The sequence below is a fragment of the Rhineura floridana genome, chromosome 2 (assembly GCF_030035675.1).
Source record: "Rhineura floridana isolate rRhiFlo1 chromosome 2, rRhiFlo1.hap2, whole genome shotgun sequence".
Lineage (NCBI taxonomy): Eukaryota > Metazoa > Chordata > Lepidosauria > Squamata > Rhineuridae > Rhineura > Rhineura floridana.
Window position 1 is genome coordinate 39085633 of NC_084481.1, and position 20459 is coordinate 39106091.

At 41.0% G+C, this 20459-nt stretch overlaps 1 protein-coding gene across 2 annotated transcripts in view; it reads left to right on the plus strand.

Annotated features, from left to right (window-relative positions):
* The window catches only part of PRKRA (protein activator of interferon induced protein kinase EIF2AK2), a 34051-nt gene that overhangs the window by 7309 nt on the left and 6283 nt on the right, over positions 1-20459 (plus strand). The window contains exons 5-8 of one of the 2 annotated variants that reach the window (XM_061608368.1): positions 7166-7283; positions 8893-8990; positions 11172-11346; positions 18346-18567. In XM_061608368.1, coding sequence (XP_061464352.1) covers positions 7166-7283; positions 8893-8990; positions 11172-11346; positions 18346-18503 — 549 coding nt within the window. In that variant the 3' untranslated portion in view covers positions 18504-18567. Of the gene's footprint in view, positions 1-7165; positions 7284-8892; positions 8991-11171; positions 11347-18345; positions 18568-20459 lie in introns of those variants that run through there. The other variant, XM_061608369.1, reaches the window with a different exon arrangement.

The window sequence follows — 20459 nt, forward strand, 5'->3', positions numbered from 1 at the left end:
TATGTATTTGAGTTCTTAGAGGTTAAAACTGGGTTATCCTAAGTTACAAATTACCTTTAGATCCACATGTACAGACCATCATCTCTGTTTCCTTCTTATTTTCTGATGACTGAGAGCAACACAGGCAGTCAAAAGCAGGTAGCACAAATGAAGAAGGAGAAGACCGTTCATATCCACTGAGGAAAGAATGTCGAGTGAGCGGCATAAAGCAAAGTATCGTGATTACAAATGGTGTGGTGAAGAGAAAATAAATTATTGATTTGTTCATCAGGGTTTCACATGCATGTATCTCTGTGTGCAAAAATTCACAGCTGAGCTTTCACTGTGGTGATATGTAAGATGGAGAGCTTTTCTTTGGGCACAGGGTTTTGACCAATGAGGGCAAGACTTGTTCTCACATCACTGAAATGGAATCTTTTCACTGGGTTGCTCTTCTGGCACAGTGAAATGTTGCCTTCTTAGAAGCCCCCTCGGGTTTATCCTGGACTGAGATCTGGAGGGCTGTGTCAGGGTGACTGGATGCTATCGTCGAGTAGATGAGAAAATTTTAGCAGGTGTAGTATGCTATGCACGTGCATACATGCAGTCTCTCTTCCTCTCCCCTCGCCCAATTAGGGAGGCCAGCTGAAAAATCTTACCACACAAAATACATCTGCTGGAATTCCCTCTTCTACAGAACTATTAAAGTGCAGAAGCCCTGCCCTCTTTTGTTACTGGCCATTCTAACTGCGTGGGGAACTTTTACATGCAAATTGCGACTTAGGCATCCCTATGGGAGCAAATGCGGTTGGTTTTATTTGATCAGAAACTACCTTTAGATACATAATTTCCATGATGCAACTCTATGGTATGTGGCGTATAGTTTTGATGATATTATCAAGGTGGCTGCCATCAAACTTCACAAAATCATGAATATCTCTGTAAACAGTGGACAGATTTTAATTTATAAGGGCCCATTTTGTGGACATTTCACAGAACTACAAATCTGATCAACTTTAACTCAAAAGTCAATAATTCGTATAGATATTTGGGTATTTATAATATCAACCCTATTTCTATACTAGTTTTGAGTGTTATACAGGTAATAAAGACAGAACAAAAAATTCCTATTGGAATTTGTATATGTGTGGTTAAATTGCATATTTAATACCTAATTGGTAAGGATTTTAATAGGTAATAAGTTTAATAGGTGACAGTTTTATGTTGATAGTAATATGGAATATAATTGCAGTGCTATCAGCTATATAAAGTCATTCACTACTGTTTATTGGAACTGTTAGTTGTTACTGTAACATAACATAACTGTTCACACATTGCATATCCTAATAAGCTTTAGTCAACATGGTCACCATCATCATCACCTTTATCATCTTCATTATCAGAATCTGAATGGTCTGGTCCAATATGAGAACCATTATCACACAGGTCATCATTTCCTCCACACTCACACATGTCTGTACATGGTAGGTTGTTGGCTAAGCATCTTCAGGGTGGACTATATCAGTTCTTTACACATGAATATCTGATCAACTGCAGAATTGAATCAGGTGTGCATGGCATGTCCCAGAGAATGAGAAATATCTGTCCATCCTCCATGCTCCATCCATGTTCAATAGGAGATGGAATTGTTGGGCGTGCTGGTCATCTTGGTTCCAAATCATAGCTTGGTATAAAAGCACCTTGTGTAAGTGGTAATTTCCCCCAATTTGTTTGTTTCCTAGAAAATTTGGACGAATGTAACTCCGCAGGAGTAGTTTTCCTGGGTCTTGGCTGATAAACCTGGCAAATGAATGCTTCCAATTTATCAAATACTATGTGTAGGATTGTGTCTTGTAGTTCCTAGTGAGTTTAAAGTAAGGGAGTGCCTTTGTTTGCTGTAGTGAATGCTTTTCAGTATGAAACTTTACCTTTCCCTGACAAAGTATCTGTGCAATCCGATCCAGACAAGGCATGAAATGCAGGCAGTGCAGAAGCCTTCAAAGGGCCTAGTGACTGAAATATATTCACAAGTGATGTAACATTTTTTGAAGAAGGAACAAAGTAAGACTCCGGAGGAAGTCTTAGTACCTTCATACAGCAAGAACCAAAATATCAGTGTCCTGTACAAATATATAAAGTTTTTTAGCTCCTCTTTCTGTGGCATTGATGGCATGCATGTAGAATTATCTTGATATCTGCTTCTTCCTGGGTACTACGAAGAAACTCCAAAGAACAATATGAGGCAGCCACATCTGTACGCATGCAGCTACAAAGTCCTTTCTAGTTATTTTAGCAGGCTGAAGCATTTTATGAGCTAGGTACGCAGTTAAGTCATCTTTATTTATTTATTTATTACATTTATATACTGCCCCATAGCTGAAGCTCTCTGGGCAGTTTACAGCAATTAATCTTTGGTGATAATGTGCGAAAGTAGATGCTTCATAGTAACATTTGCTACGTTCATGCTGTCTATGATTTTGTACTGGGTGGGTGATATCCCCGGGACTCTCTTTTGTCGTGCCATACTCTTAATAGAATTGTCTGTATGTGTCAAACACCAGATGCATTTCATCATGCTCTCAGTGCTTGCTCTGAATTTTTTTAATGAATACAACAGCCAGATCTTTACATGTTTGAATATATTTTGATTTGTCTGTAGCTTGTAGCTCTGCCATACCATTCACAATAGCAACAAAAAAGATGCTTTCAAATGTTACGCTGTTTTAGGTGTTTTGCTGGTTGCGCTAGTATTTTGTGTTGTTGGTGGAAGTGACTTCAAAATTTCAATTAATTTGCTTTTTAGCTGAGATGGATGCATAGTCCCATCAGTATTATACAGTGATTGTGGTACAGCAGAGAATTCATAGTGTCCCAATATCTCACATAAATCAACCTGGTGCTGTTATCTAGCTACAATCAGTAGTCAGGCAAATAGTGTTCTGTCTGCTTTTAACTCTTTAACAACACTGGCCACATTCATTTTTATTCTTGGCACTTGAACACAAATGTAGTTTGCTCTTCTTGACTGGATCCCATAGTTTCATGTTACTGAGATGAGTCTCTATGTTTTGAAACTTTCATAAATCTGGTACCAAGAACATATAATCACCTAACATCCTTTGCAATTTTTTCACTGAAAACTGCCTTGGTTGCAACGTTAATGAGTTCAGGACTGGCATATGAAAATGGATTTCCAATCCGTTTCAGTTTGATACGTGGTTTATTTATTGCTGTTATGTTTAGTGACTGCTTCTTTCGAGTTCTGATGATGCTTGTGCAATGTTGCTGGCCCTAATGGTATCCCTGCCATGCCTGGCGTCTCTTTGGATATTTGGTCAAGTATTGATGCTGTTAAAAAATAATGGGCCAGGCCCTTAGGATACTGTGTAATGCCTACTAAGCCTCCATTCTAAGCTCCATTCTAGCGTGCAAGTGCTTCATCAGTTCCAAGGGCACAGAATGGAACCTTAGTTTTCCTTACAACCCAGTTACTTTTTTCAAACTCCTTCCCTATTTCAGGATCAGACTCTTTTAAAGCACATTCTTCAGCAATGTAGTATGCCATCATTCCAGAGTAATTGTGTAGATCTAATGCAAAGAAATACCCAGTGATTGCTCCTGGAGATGAAATGTGCACATTCCAGTCACAACTCCTAATAGTTGCAACAAACACTCTACCAGTGCCATGTACTCCTGCATCATTTTAATCATTGGATTTGATTGTCTTTGTATCTCATCAGATTCCCTTATTTGTCCAGAGAGATTGCATTTCTCTATAGTGGTTAACAGATTTCAATATTGCTGCCTTTGGTAACATCGGATTTACCTTGTAGGTTTTCAGCCTTCTTACTAATTTCTTCACATGGATGTTTCTTAAAGAATATTTCATACAGGGCAATGAGTATATGTGTGTGAGCTTCTACAGGGTGTTGAAGGTGTTTTCCCATGATAGTGTGATACACAGTGCCCTCACTATGCCAAATTTCCCACATTTCAGGAATATCAGATCCATCAAGTGCCCATTGCACGAACTAATGTATGCATATGTGCAGTTCACCAGGCCATAAAACAAATCGATCACAAAGATAGTGTTGAGACATTATTAGTTGCTGTACAGGCTTATAGAGACCCAAATCTAGTGTAACAACACATTTTGATTTTGGTCCACAAATGTGTTTAGTTAAATTTCCAGTTGGTGCAAGAATGTCAACTACAGTAGGGCCCCGCTTGTCGGTGCCCCACTTGTCGGCGTTCTGCTAATATGGTGGTGCCAGCAGGGCGATCAGCTGTAGTGCGGGGAGCTCCAGCTGGAGCATGTGAGCTCCCCGTGCTACAGCTGATTGTACGCTCCAGCTGATCAGCTGGAGCGCGGGATCAGCTAGAGTGCGGGGAGCTTGCGCTCCAGCTGATCCCTGTCAGCTGGAGCTTGGCAGCTGGAGCGCGGGGAGCTCCTATGCTCCAGCTGAGTAGGGCCCCACTTTACAGCGGTTTTTGCTTTTCAGTGGGGGCTTGGAATGGAACCTGCCATATGAGTGGGGCCCTACTGTAAATTGAACGATCTGTCGGGGTAGCAGGTATGACTGGTGGAACACCTACACGTTATTTGCTTAGGAACTTCTTGCTTATGGAACTTAAGGAGATGCTGATGATTTTGTGAACTTTGATGGTGGCCATCTTGATGACATCATCAATATGCGTCACACACCAGTTATACCATGGAAATTATTGTTATTCTGTAGCTCTCTGATTTATCTTTAAATTGAGACCTTATAAATTCAAATCTGTCCACTATTTGCAGACATATTCATGATTTTGTGAATTTTGATGGTCGCCATCTTGAAGTTGTCATCAAAACTATACACAACACATAGAGTTACACCATGGAAATTATGTACCTACAGGTAGTTTCTGATCAAATAAAACCAACCACACATTCTTTTCATTAATTCTGCCATGGGACATGATTTTTCTACATATACTCCTGGACTATTTGTAGGTGCAACACTTGTGAAGGCCTTGTTCTGGAGGGCATTTGGGAGTAAAATTAACTGAATACCTCAATTCTTAGCATTGTTACCTGTGCTGGCTCTTTATTAGAAAGCTCTCTGTCATTTTTATGATGTTACAGGTTATTTTATAGTGTTTGGGTTGACATTTGTTTAACCAGAAATCCAGGATATAAATGTTTTTAAAACAAACAAATAAATGTAAACAAATCACTGTGCCACACAAGGAGTTGCATCTGAGGGTCACATTCAACATAATACAGAATTCCATGACTGGAAAGTTCAATGCCATTTTCTCATGCAAAAAGCAGTTGGGACACCCAAACTGGATTGGGATTCTGACGTGGGGGGGTTAGCCCATCCCTTCAGTGCCATTTCCCCACTGAACTGTCCTGCCACTGCCCACGGTATTGCTCTGATAGAAAAAAATAATGGGCCTAGCCCTTTGCACTCATGAAATTTTTCAGTCAGGGCAATAGTAGTATGCGTGTGTGTGAGATTTTCAGCAGGAAAATTGTGGTGTGAGAGGGTTACGCTCCTACAGTGCTGAATCAGAGTAAGGAGGGTCATGGGTACTTTCTGTCGTCGTTTGTTTTAAGATATTGAGAATTCCACTTCCTGAATTCTCATGTCACGTCTAGTTTGACTCTGAAATTTGGGGGACTTTAGGGCGTGGCTCCTTTGGAGCTACAGATGAGAGAAAAGGTGGGGAAGTCCTAGTGCAAGTTTATACATAAGTGTGAACCCAAAGAACTCTTTTAATTTTGAAATTTTGCAGTAAGGTTGTGTGAGAGGGGAAGGGCTGCCACTCAGTGGTAGAGCATCTGCTTTGCATGCAGAAGGTTCCAGGTTCAGTCCTCAGCATCTCCAGGTAGGGCTGAGAAAGATTCCTGGCCTGAAACCCTGAAGAGCTGCTGTTGGTGTAGACAGTACTGAGCTAGATGGACCAACGGTCTGACTCCGTATAAGGGAGCTTCCTATGTTCCTAACGGAACAGAGGAGAGGCCTGAATGTGTGGTCCCTTGTCCATCCTTGGCAGTTGTTCTCTTTCCAATTAATTGTTTGGCACTGTGCCTAATTTAATGAAGATGAGCCGCTAAGGAAGAGCTGTGCAGGCCTCCAAAAAGGGAGATACGCTGTTTGTTCTGTCTGCAGGATGTCTGTGTGACACGATAAATAAAAATGCCAACTTAACAAAAGCTGTTCTGTATTTTTAAAGGTGAGCTCACACTAGTTTGCAAAGACTAGGCATCAGCAGGTACTTTGTAGACCTGAACTGTTCTGCTGATAGTCTTATTTGTCGCTGCTAGTGCGTTATTGATTTTTTTACATTGTTCTAAATCAGTGTTTCCCATCTTGTTCTTGCTAACCTCTTTCAGTTTCTACCACCATATCCGTACATATGCAGACACAAGTACCCGTACTTGCTTTCCAACCCACTGAGATCCAGTTGATTAGATCTCTTCTGGCATTTAAGAATTCACTTAAAACTTTCTCTGTCTGGTCAGCTTCCTCCTTGTCACATTATTTTAGTATCTCCTCCAATTTTCTTATGATTTTATTTTCTTTTTTCATTGTATTAACTTAACTAGTTAGATTGTAAGCTTTCTAGCAGGGTCCCTTTGTTCTGTTTCTTTTTGTACAGTATCTACTTATTTTTTGGCACTTAATAAAAACTATTGAGAGAAGTCTGCCACATGGTAAGCTAAACTCTGCTCACCCTAAATCTCTAAAAATGTATAAATCCTTGAAACCATAGTTTTTTCTTTAAAAAAGAGGGAATTAATAATCAAAGTTGTGGATTCTTCTATGATTCCATACTTACAAAAATTTCAGAATGACGGCACTGACCAGAACTATTATTTAACCATTCATCTGTCTATTAACGTTTGTACATTGCTTTGCAAAGGCAGTAAAAAGGCATATTTAGCAACAAGACATACCCATAAAAACGACACCAGTACTTTCAGAACATTGCTCACCGGATGTGCACTTCTGTACATGCAGGCTTAATTTTTTATTTTTTTGCCCCACTTCCAAGTACAAATATTTCTACATCAGCGTTTTGCTTTATGTTACCATTAAGTAATTGATTTATAAACCCATTCTTAATAGGTAGCTGTTGCTTTAAAGCTAGACCAAAATCTGCTCTGTCTATTATCTGTTTTCTTTTTCTCTAGGAGCTGGCTATTCACAAGGGTTGGAGACTTCCTGAGTATTCACTGGCACAAGAGACGGGGCCACCCCATAACAGAGAGTTTACAATGATTTGCAGAATAGAAACATTTGTAGAAACAGGTACATATTTCTTTTTTTCTAGTGCAAAATATAGCATAACCTGAATTAACCACAGGACTAATCGTCCATAGCAATCCCACTTTTGTTTCTACTTTTGATCACTTTTGATAGTATTTTATATAATTCTGTTTTATAAGCTGCCTTGTTGTTGTTGTTATGTGCCTTCAAGTCGATTACGACTTATGGTGACCCTATGAATCAGTGACCTCCAAGAGCATCTGTCATGAACCACCCTGTTCAGATCTTGTAAGTTCAGCTGCCTTGAGAGCTTTTTAATTTGAAAGTCAGGGTAAGTGCTTGGGCAGAGTGACCCTACTGAGATTTGGGGGGGGGGAGAGAATAAGGAAGAGGAACCACCAAATCCAAAGTGTGCTGGCAGGATGGATGGCAGGGGGCATCAACAAAGCACTATTTCTCACCCTGGTACCTGTGCACAGGTAGCGCAAGAAGTCTTTGCATGCCTCCTGTATCTCTATTCTGCCTTCTGTTGCTGATTGGAGGGGAGAAGGAGGCCTGTGGGCACAGCACCCATTTGGGGAAGAATTGTACATATTCATCATCATCACTGTTTATTTGTATGCTGCCTTTCCATAACAATTTATGCACAAGGCGGCTCACAACATGAACAGAAAAAAGTTACACAACTCACTGTAAGAAATAAATTCAAATGGTCAATAAGTTAACAAAAACATCATAAAAAACATACAGTAAATTGATACATCCTTATAATTCCTAATAAAATCCAACAATAAAATACAGAAGCATCAACCCAATAACAGCAAAACAAAAAACCGACCATCAGAAATTAAACTTTTACCCAAACAGAAGCCCCTAAACAACACCCCACAGTCAAGGTGGTTTCTGGCATCTTCAGGTAGTGATACCTTTTACAGCTGCAGTCAGCCAAAGCCTCACCCTTCCAGGCCAGGTGGAAAGACACCAGCAAGCAGGGAGAGGGTCTTGCAGCCAATATTAGTTTAATCAATAGAAGTTCATTGGGGCAAAAATTCCTGACTTCACATATATACTGATGGGGTCTTAGCTGGATATGTCTTATCAGGAAAGATAGCTTGAGATCATGGTGAAATGCCTTTATAACTTGTGTGGTGCACTGGCAACACACAGACCAGATCAGGCCCACCAGTCCCAGACCCAAATTAACAACTGCACCAACAAGATACCTCTCCTCCTTCTTACGTACCCACCAGTAGTGGAAGTTGGAAAAATCCAACCTACTCTGATGTTTACGGGGCCATCCTGGGAGACACCAGAACAGTTTGGAGTGTTCCTTCCTGCTTTTGGAGCACACAAATCTGCTATCAACAGCAGCATGCAAGAGGAAAAAGAGATGCCTTGTTCAGTACTGTGCTGAAGGTCACCAGAGGAGTGGGAGAGCTCTGTGTGTGTGTGCGTGCGCGCATGCATGCACACACATCTTTGTGCAAGAGATAGTGGGTGCAATGTGGGACAGGCACACCCTGGTCATTTTGTCATGCCCACCTTCAGTTTGACCATACTCACTGCTGGTATGTAGCCCTGTAGTATGAATGTATCCCAGTCTAAGTTCTCTGTTTATTTTAATCTTTCTTCTTTTTGTTTCATTACGCAGGGATGGGGACCTCTAAAAAATTAGCAAAACGAAATGCTGCTGAGAAACTGCTTTATAAATTCCATAATTTTTCTGCAGACAGTGTCACTAGTTCTTTAGTAAGTAATTCATTTAATTTTATAGAAACTGTTTAGCTATTAAAACCCAATCGCCTAAGAATGTAATCTTGGGAGTAAGTACTCTAGTTGCATGAAACTTATTTCCAATCAAACGAACATTAATTGGGCTGCTCCAGGGGCCTCTATAATCTAATATATTTTCAAATGCATAAACACCATAATCTCTGGTTGCCTGTTTCTCCTCTGGAAGCTGGAAGAAGACTGTTTTCCTCATCTTTATCACTTAATTCTTGGGTGATTTAGAAGGCTTCTAATAAATCCCAGCCATCAGCTCAGTATCAGATGCAGCAACCTGCTTAACAGTGATGGATGTTCTCTTCTACATGTGCCTTATATTTAGCATGGAGTTTATAAAGCAATGGAGAAAGTTTCATTTGCTTCATTTCTACTTTTCAAACTGTTGTTAATGCCACAGTAGAACAACCAGTAAAAAGTGGCAACTGAGTGTACATAGAGGTTGTGTCATATTAAAAATAAGAATGCTTGAGGGAAAACATCAGCACCTACAGTAAAAGATACAGACCAAGAGAATCCTGGGAGAAGCCGCATTAAAAGCAAGTTTTTAAATAAGACTGGAAATGTAAGTGTATTTAATAGACTTACAAAGTGAACATTTGCATGTAACACTTGGTATGTCAGCCATCCATGTTCCATGCAGATGTGCCACTGGCATGCTAGGACACTATACATGGATTTATATATGAGCAGGAGCATGTGGAATGCTCATATGAGTAAGGGCTTTACCTTTGGCCTGCTGTAGAAATCAGGCTTTATATTTGCTGGCAGATACCACTTCAGAGCATCTGGTTACTTCCTCTGTGAAGCCCACCAACCCTATCAAATTCTTTAACACACCAGAATACCTCGCTGCCACCCCCTCCTTTCTCCGTCACCCTAAAAGAGTCTCTTCCCCGCATTCTGCTATCACCCAGAAGTAATAAGCAACATACAGCACTGCTACTGTCAAACAATTGTGTGAGTTTCCCATTTTCCCCTCCTTCCCCAGATACTAGCTAAAGGAGTGCACATATGTGTGTGCACATGCAGGCAGCAACCTTGTGCAGGCTGAAGAAGAGGAAGGTTCATTCTGAAGATTTTGAGAGTATCAGGGAAATTGGTACTGGCTATACAGGAGGAACTGATACATAAATAAAGAGAAACATAGAAGCAAAGTAATACCATTAAAATGGGCAGAGTATGATAGCTTGGCATTTGCCTAATGCATTATCAAGCAGAGTGGGGGTGCGGAAAGACCACATTAAAGATGTTGGATAACTTTCTAAATACAAAGAATGATTTTACGAACAGGTTCGTAGTCTGGGAGTCGTTCTAGACTCTTCCCTGTCACTTGAGGCTCATGTAGCCTCGGTGGCACGGAATGCGTTCTACCAACTTCGATTGGTAGCCCAGCTATGTCCCTACCTGAGTAAGGAGGATCTTACATCAGTAGTACATGCTCTGGTAACCTCACGTTTGGATTACTGTAATGCGCTCTACGTAGGGCTACCTCTGAAGACAGTTCGGAAGCTACAGCTGGTGCAAAATGCGGCGGCCAGACTGCTAACAAGAACGAAGCGGTCTGACCATATAACACCTGTTTTGGCCCGCTTGCACTGGCTTCCAATACACTTCCGAGCCAAATTCAAAGTGTTGGTATTAACCTATAAAGCCTTATACGGCGCGGGACCTCGATATCTGTCGGAACGCCTCTCCCGCTATGAACCGGCTCGTACACTACGGTCTGCTACGAAGGCCCTCCTCCGGGTCCCGACTCATAGGGAGGCCCGGAGGGCAGTGACAAGATCAAGGGCCTTCTCAGTGGTGACCCCCGAACTATGGAATAGTCTCCCTGAGGAGGTTCGCCTGGCGCCGACACTATCATCCTTTCGGCGCCAGGTTAAAACCTTTCTCTACTCCGAGGCATTTTAATTTTTTGTTAATGATTGTAATGTTTGTAATTTGATTTTAGCCTTTGCTGTTTTTAGATTGTGAAATTTGATTTTAGACTGATGTTTTTGTATTATATTGTATTTTATTGTATCTATGTTCACCGCCCTGAGAGCTATTGCTAGTCGGGCAGTATATAAGTTTTAAAAATAAATAAATATTAAAATAAAATTTAAAATGCGACAAAGTCTAAAAGCTCTTAATTTGTTTTAGGTAAATGAACAGAGTCATAATTTGGGATGCACATGGAATACCTTAAGGAATGCTTCTGGAGAAAGAATTACTTTGCTGAAGATAAGTCCCCTCAGTATTCCTAATACAGATTATGTCCAGCTTCTTGAAGAACTTGCAGAAGAGCAAGGTTTTAATACAAAATACTTAAATATAGGTAAGGACCATGACTGTGGGTGAGATCTATCTTCTTCCCTAGTATCTTTTTTCCCACCAACACTGGCGAGATAGAACCAGTCATTTCTGATGAAATGCACAAAAAATGGGAATTATGGAAAGATCATTCTCGACCAATGTTAGCAACAACACAGTCTCTACCAAACCTTAGTGCTAATAGCAACCAGAAAACCTACTTTCTGTGCATTTTGTCAAATCCTTAAAAACACACAATTCTACTAATATTCAGAATATTAACTTGGTTTAAAAACATGAAGTATGTATATAAAATGAATTGATAGTGGCAATTATGCAGTGCTCAGTTTTCAAGGATATGTTGTGCTGAACCTGCTGTTTTGTTAAAAAGTGCTTTGACAAAAGTATTCCCATAGTTCACAAATGAAGAACCTGAACAAGTATTTAGGGTTGCCAAAACGAATGATGGAACTGGTGCACTCACTGTACCAAATGCTCTGGAAAGAATTACCACATTGAAGTGTTGTTTCAATTCCTATATCCACTTGTATGCAAAATTATACAACACAAATCCTGGGTTTGATCCAGATTAGATTCCATTATAATGAAAATTTAGTAATGGCTTAAGCCCTATTGATTTCAGTGGGAAACTAAATCTAGATCCAGCCATTTGTGTTTGTGAAGATGGCAAGACTACCTGAACTGCTTGAGTGCTACTATGTAACATACAAGGGGTGTTCATGCATTACATTCAATGAGTGTACAATCTGTGTAGCTATGAATACAAATAGCTGAGCTGTACACTCATAGTTATGCACATATAAAAGTTCAATGAGTGCACTGTCTGTGTACCCATGCACACATTAGTTGAGTTATACAAATCAACAAGTGTATATTCTACCACAAACACTTGTACATCTGTTGAGACAGTTTGTACCTGTGTTCACTGTTATGTGTGAACAAGCCTACTGGACGTGAGCCATGCGACCAAAAATGGTGAATTGGTACCAAGCGTGCTGAATAAGGTTCAGTTGACTTTTTTTTTGCAAGATCTATACCTCAGGAGTTGGAAAATAGGTGGTGCCTTTGAAGTTATCACTGTCTTACGCATTTTATGATGCTGACTTTGGTGCCCAGTTCCTTTTTCAACAAATTGCTACGTGCATAGCCTAGATGGTTTATTTGGCACTACACCACAATATATGACTTACAATATCTCATATCGCGCATCTCCATCACCGGGAAAGTCTCCCCTTTGAGATGCATCATCATTTCCTGGGGTAAAAGGTGTTTTTGCGCAAAACATATCAAATGAGCAATGACTGCAGCCCGCGGTTATAAGGGAACTAGCTGTGCACCCCAAAAATAAGCATTAGGCCACCCCAAATGACACTTCCACACCACCAGGGGAATGTCCCCTACGGCATGCCATAGAGTTGAGTCCCACCCACTGCTTTCTTTTAGTGCAAGGCACTGTCAGCTATAGCAGTTTCACAAAAAACTGCACAATTTCAAAAGTTAACTTAAATGTTTATTTAGCTTTTCCTGGGCATATATGATCTTTGACCATTTTCAAATTAGTCATCGTAATGATCATCCATCTCCTTCTCAAACAGATGTTCACTATCCTTTATATTCAAAGTTGGAGAGTTTCTTTCCCATACATTTTGGCTATTTTTTTTTTTTTTGTACATGGATGCTCTTGTGTGTAACATGTACAGAAACCTCTTGGCTGGGCAGCATCCACTGCCATCATGTAAAAGACCCTCTCCCGTTTGTGTGGTTGTCTGGTTTGTGATACCTGAAAGGCACACCCAGTTCCTTCTTTCGTTCTGTGTGTTTTGGCTATTTTTATTGTGCATAGACGCATTTATCCTTGCCATGTGCCCACAAGAAACTGTGTGCCAGGTGGGATGCACTAGCATCTCATAGAGGACACTGTCCCCTTTGCTTGGATGTTAGATTTGACCTGGCCCAAAGCAGATTTTTGGTGGGCACCCCAGTTACTTATTTTTTTCTCCATCTTTTGCTATTTTGCTGGTGTGCATAGATGCCCATATCAGTGCTGTGTGCCCATAAGAAGCTCTGGATCAGGTGGGATGCAGTGGCATCTCATAGATGACACCCTCCACTTTGCTTGGTTGTATTATTTGTCCTGGCTGACATCAGATTTTGGGGTGGGCACCCCCAGTTACTTATTTTCTACTTATTTTAGCTATTTTGGCTGTGCATAGATGCACATATTCATGTTTTGCATCCACAAGAAGCTCAGGGTCAAGCAGGATGCAGTGGCATATGATAGAGGACATTACATTTGTCTGTTTGCTCAGGTGTATGATTTGTCCTGGCCCACAGCAGATTTTTTTGTGGGGAGACCCCAGCTGCATATTTTTTTCTACATGCTTTGTCTATTTTGGTTGTGCATAGATGTTAGTATTAGTGCCATGCACCCACAAGAAAACACAGGTCAGGCGGGTTGCACTAGCATTTTGTAGAGGACACTCTCCTCTTTGCTTCAGTATGTGATTTGCCCTGGCCCCCAGCAGATTTTAGGGTGGGCACCCCCAGTAACTTTTTTTCTGCATGCTTTGTCTTTTGGTTGTGAATAGATGCCTATATTGGTGCTGTATGCTCCCAAGAAGCTCCGAATCAGGTGGGATGCAGTGGCATCTCATAGAGGACACTCTACCCTTTACTGTGTATGATTTGTCCTAGGCCACAGCACATTTTGGGGTGGACACTCCCAGTTACTCATTCTTTTCATGCATGCTTTTTCTATTTTGGTTGTGCATAGATGCACACATCTATATCATCCTATCCCAGGGAACAATTAATATGGAGAACGTATTTACAGCAAGACCTGAGAACACCAAGTCCTGTTGGCAGGGCTGGAAGTTAGAAGTCAGAGATGGGACTGAGCATCTAGTTGTACACTGGATGGAGGGTCTGTGAGCACCTCAGGCTGTGCTTGATCTACTAGTCTGCAATTGAACAAAGAAGTGTGAGCTACCAAAATGTGTGTGCATGAAAAATGGGCTCATATGCACTGATAGGTGCAAACTCCCCAACTGTGGTAACCAGGACTTAAGTACAGAGAATGGTGAACATCAGTTTGAGAAGGAAATGGATGATTGTAATGATGACTAATTTTAAAATGAAGAAGTTACCATAATAGGTTGAGGAGAAACTAAAAAAGAATTTCTGGTAATGTGAAATTGTCCACAGTTGTTTTTGCTGAAGTTTCTATAAATAGCAACGCCTTGTGCAAAAAAAAAAAAAAAAAAGCAGTAGGCTAGACTCAACTCTATGGCATGCTGTAGGAGACAGTCCCCTGGTAGTACACAAGTGTCATTTGGGATGACCTAATGCTTATTTTGGAGTGCACAACTACAGTTTCCTTATTCATAACTGTGAGCTGCGGTCATTGCACATTGATGTGCTTTGCGCAAAAACAACACCTTTTACCCCAGGGAATGATTTTTGAAGGAGATGGAGATGTGTGAAATGAGATATCATAAGTCATATTTTGAGGTGTAGGGTCAAATAAACTACCTAGGCTATTCATGCAGCAATTTGTTGAAAACTGGGCACTAAATTCAGCATAATAAAAAAACGAATAAGACAGCGCTAACTGCAAGGTCACCACCTATTTTCCAATAGTGCGATACAGATCTTGTGAAAAATCGCATGCAACCTTATTCAGCACACTTGGTACCAATTCAAGTCCTGGCTCATGTATTCTATTCACTAATAGGCAAAAAAACTTGGCAGTTTAAAAACGCACCTATAGCCAACAGATATTTCTATCAAACTTCAAAAAGCAGGGACATTGGGGAGCTATAATGAATGCATCAGGGGAGCAGTAGACCTGACCCCCTCTCTGAGATATTGTACGGCCCTACAAATTTGTCAAAATGCAAACACTATTTGGGTTGGTCTTTCACAGTCCAATCCACTTCCTGTGTAGCTTGGAAGAATTTGGTAACGTGCCTCTGAGCATATGGTGAGTGCTGGCGACACCTGCCATCTCCAAAGATGGAGAATTACATTTTTGTATGTTTGTTGGTGGTATTCTTACTTTGCTTCTTTTCTGTGTTACTACTGTTTCTACAAAGAATCTAACCTAGAAAATCATATTTCATTACTCATCCTAGAAATCTGTGTCAAATTTATGTTTATTAATTTCAACGCCTTTTTATTGGCCACTGTTATATGATGGTGAAGATAGCCTTTTGTGTTTGGAACAGGAGGTTATGTTCTACTTCTATTTTGGGTGCATTAACAGTTGAATCTGAAACTGCAGTTTGATGTAAAATCAGACTGATTACAATATGTTGCTACTTAAGCAATGAATCTAGCTGTTGGAAAAAATAAACTTGACCTGCCCAAGATGCATGTTTTCATCCTGCTATGCTTAAACCACTCCATTTAAGGAAAGGTGGGCATGGTCAATTAAAAACATAGAGCACACCTAGAAATTTGCTAAAATATATTTCACCTCCCACTGTTTTATCTTGTGTAAATTGAGACACTCCTCATGTCCACTGGAGTGCCATTATTCCACAGTTGTTTTGGGAGGTTTTTTAGTGTAAATTTTGCAAAGTGTTGCTGTACTTCACATATTCACAGAAATAGAAACAAAAACAAAAATGATTTACTATAGGAAACATCACTAAAATTGCAAAATAAATCAAACTTATTTAAAGTGACTATCTGAACTATATCAACTGTCTTTATGTTGTTGCTTCCTCCCTGCTAAAACAAGATCAGCACAGTACAAGTCTTATTTCTGTTCTTTGGGCTGATTGCAGGTGTTGCCAGCACTCACCAAATTCTTCCAAGCTACATATGAAGTGGATTAGACTCTGAAAGACCAACCCAAATTGTGTTTGCATTTTGACAAATTTGTAGGGCAGAACTATATCTCATAGAGGAGGTCAGATCTCCTGCTCCCCTAGTGCATTCACTATAGCTCCCCAATGTCCCTGCTTTTTGAAGTTTGATAGAAATATCTAGTTACTATAGGTATGTTCTTAAACCTTTTTTGCCTACTAGTGAATGTCTCTGATTTTTAATCCAGGAGGTAAGAAATGGGATCCTGTGCAAGTTTGCTTAGAATGGATTGATTATTTGCATGCTTACTGAGTTCAGTGGGATTTACTCCCCTGCAATCATGCTTAGGATAGGTGAAACTCACAATGAGGGGATGGAGAGGGAGGGAGGAGGTGGATGGGAGTAGGCAGCAGGGGGAGGAGAGGGCACGTTTGATCATTTGCATGCTTATTGAGTTCAGTGGGATTTACTCCCGTGCACTCTTACTTAGGATAGCTGAAACTGACCTTGGTGGAGGAGGAGGAGAGGGAGGGAGGGCTAGAGTAGGCAGGGGAGGAAGAAGAATGAAGAGGGAGAGGGGAGGGAGAAGGGAGAGGAGAGGGGGAAGGAGAGGAGAGGTGGCGGGAGGGGAAAGGCATCTGCATGCCCATTTGCATGCTTATTGAGTTCAATGGGATTTACTCCCGTGCAATCATGCTAAGAATAGGTAAAACTGACCATGGAGGAGGAGGGGGAGGGGACAGGAAAGGGAAGGAGGGAGAGGATTGGAATGGGAAGGGGCAAAGAAAAGGGGAGGGAAGGGGCAAGAGGGAGGGGATAGGAGGAGGGGAGGGCAAGTTTGATCATTTGCATGCTTTTAAGGTTCAGTGGGATTTACTCCTGTACAATCAAGCTTAAGATAGGTGAAGCTGACTTGGGGGAGGGCCACGGAGGGGGAAGCAGGATGAGGGGGAAGGGGGAGAGAAGAGGAAGAAGGTGGAGGAGGGGGAAGGGGGAGAGAAGAGGAAGAAGGTGGAGGAGGGGAGAAGATTGAGTGGGTTGGCACTGGGCAGAGGGAAAGCCCCTTTCCAAAAGGAAAACATTGTGAACAGTATCATTGTTTTTCAGCATTTCCCCCACCTTCTTATTCTACAGCAAGCACATGTAGCCTCCCATCCAAAGTTAAACCAAAGCTGTCCCTGGCCACATCCACACCAGACATTTATTCCACTTTAGACAGTCATGGCTTTCCCCCAACAAATCCTGGAAAGTGTAGTTTGTGAAAGGTGCTGAGAGTTACTGGAGGGGCCCTATTCCCCTCACAGAGCTACAATCCTCAGCAAAGGGGCTGACTGTTAAACCACTCTGGCCACAGGAGGTCTATCAGGGGAATAGGAGTCTCCTAACAATTCTCAGCACCCTTTACAAACTAACTTTCCCAGGATTTTGGGGGGAAGCCAGGACTATTTAAGGTGCAATCTGTTCTGGTGTGGGTGTGGCCCAAATTAGCCAAGTTGTGAGCCTGGCTTTTAGAACACCTGACAATTGGTTCTTACTGAGCATTCCTGCGCTATCATAGCATCCATTGTTACATTTCTTAAAATTAATTAAAAGTCAGCCATGCATTTTTTGTACTTTTAAATCGCAGAGGATAAAGGACAGCACATGGGGCAAGATCAGTAAAAGGATAACAGGTATTCTGTGAGCATGGCTGATGTTTAATTCATTTCAACAAATTATGAGACCTGACAGAAAAAAGTCCAACAGGGGTCTGGATTTTTTTTCTCGTTTTACACTTTGAACTCTTTATTCTCTCTGAGTGTTTTGTGTATCGCCGTGAAAACTTAGAGGGTTGTTAAGCAAGTGTTTCTGAGTTTAGGACTGTAAGTTTTGTAAGGTTTTGAACTGAGCTTATGAGAAGCAGCAGAATGGCATGGGGGGAGTATTTTCAATTTTACATTGAATGCAAAAAATCCATGCTGGCTATAGTATACAGCCACTTTTGTGGCTGTATAATATAGATAAGAGAATCTGTGCTGTGCTAGTCAGGTAGGGAGTTGTTTCTTACATATTACAATCATGTATCTTTATATTAGATTGGTGCACCATCCTGATTGCTTTCATTCACAATATTTAGAATAAAGAATTTGTGTAATTGTTTTTTTGAAAGGTATAATATTCCACTAATCAGCATTGGTGTTTGTACTTTCAGAGGAGTTGAGTGTGAATGGACAATACCAGTGTCTTGCAGAACTTTCAACTAATCCAATCACAGTCTGCCATGGGACTGGAATCTCCTGGGGCAATGCCCACAATGATGCTGCTCACAATGCACTACAATATTTAAAAATCATGGTTGGCCGGAAATAAGCTTCAAGCAAAACAAAATATTTAGAGAGATATGACTTAAAAGAATATATGTATCCCAACTGAACCGTTTCCAAACTATTGGGGGCCGTGGTTGTTGTTTTTTAAATTGCATCACAAAATCCATATATATATAATTATGCATAATAATGAAACAAATCCATTATTGGCAAGTCTGATAACTAGACTCAGGAAGCACAGATACTACCGTAGCTGCAGGCATGAAATGAGATACAGAATTCAACTTTCTAGAATCTGAAGGGTCAGAATCCACAGGGCCAAAGCCCAAATTAAACATTGCTCTAAGTGAGCAGCTGCTCCTCAAACTGCAGCCACGTATCCAGTTCTCCCATTACTTCACATTCTAGTACAGCAACACTTGTGACATGACATCACACCTGAGAAAAGAGGAATGTTGTGAAGTCATGACATGCAGTAAGTTCTAGTAGATGTTAACTGGGGAGGGGAAGGGAAGAACTAGAGCGGTTTCCATTTTTGGTGGTAATCACGTTTAAAATAATGTCTGTTTTGGTCCTCAGACAGCGTAGCTCTTAGTGGCCAGGAGCAGGACGTATGATCTCTACATACTCCTTCCCCTTCATCCCATCCCAGATGCTGATTTCTCTTTAACATTACATGACTCCTTTATACTTCTTCCATTTCATGACACAAATTTCCAAGCCTGAAAAAAAGTGTGTGTGACAGAAACAGTTAATCTTCATGATCTATTTTGATTACAATAATTCCTTTTTAAATTATTGTTGAATTGGGGACAGGGTTGGCACAAAATTATGGAACTATTGACTTTACAGGGCTAAGCTTTAGTATCACAAAATAGCTTTGAGCCTACACTGCATATACAGTGCCTTGCAAAGTAATCAGGCTCCTGACCAATGCTTTCATATTACATATGAATTACAAATGGTACATTGTAATTTCGTTCTGAATGATATTTTATTTTGAAACACTGAAACTGAAAATCAAAATTATTGTGAGGTGACATGTTGGGAAATGTTTGTAAGAAACAAAACAAACATGTTGCTTGCATAAATATTCAACCCCCACACGTTATTTGGTTGAGCCACCTTTTGCTGCAATAACAGCTTCAAATCTTTTGGGGTAGGTATGTACCAGCTTTGCACACAGTGTTGCAGGGATTTTCGTACATTCTTCTTGGCAGATTTGCTCTAGGTCGTTCATTCAGGTTTGTTGGACGTTGCTTGTGGACTGCAATTTTCAAAGAGATTCTTGATGGGATTGAGATCAGGACTTTGACTGGGCCACTGTAGGACATTCACCTTTTTGTTCTTGAGCCACTCTAGTGTTGCTTTGACCTTGTGCTTGGGATCATTATCCTGCTGCAAAGTGAATTTCCTCCCAAGCATCAGTTTTTTAGTTGACTGAAGCAGGTTCTCTTTCAGTATTTCCCTGTATTTTGCTCCATCCATTCTTCCTTCAATTTTAACAAGATGCCAAGTCCCTGCTGATGAGAAGCATCCCCCACAGCATGATGCTGCCACCACCATACTTCACTGTAGGGATGGTGTCTTGAGGCATGGGCAGTGTTAGGTTTGCACCACACATAGCACTTTTGAGTTTTGGCCAGAAAGCTCTATCTTGGTCTCACCTGACCACAAAACCTTTTCCCACTTCACAGCTGGGGCACTCTGAGGTTTTCTGGCAAACTCCAGGCGTGCTTTCAGATGGTACTTTGTGAGTAACAGCTTCTTTCTTGCCACCCTCCCATACCGGCCAGTCTTATGCAGAGGTCTTGATATGGTTGACTGGTGCACCATTATTCCACTCCCAGCCACTGAACTCTGTAGCTCCTTCAAAGTGATTGGTGGCCTCTCTGTTGCTTCTCTCATGAGTCTCCTTGTTCGAGTGCTGTTTTGAGGGACGGCCTTTTCTTGGCAATGCCTGAGTGGTGTGATGCAGCTTCCACTTCCTGAGTATTGA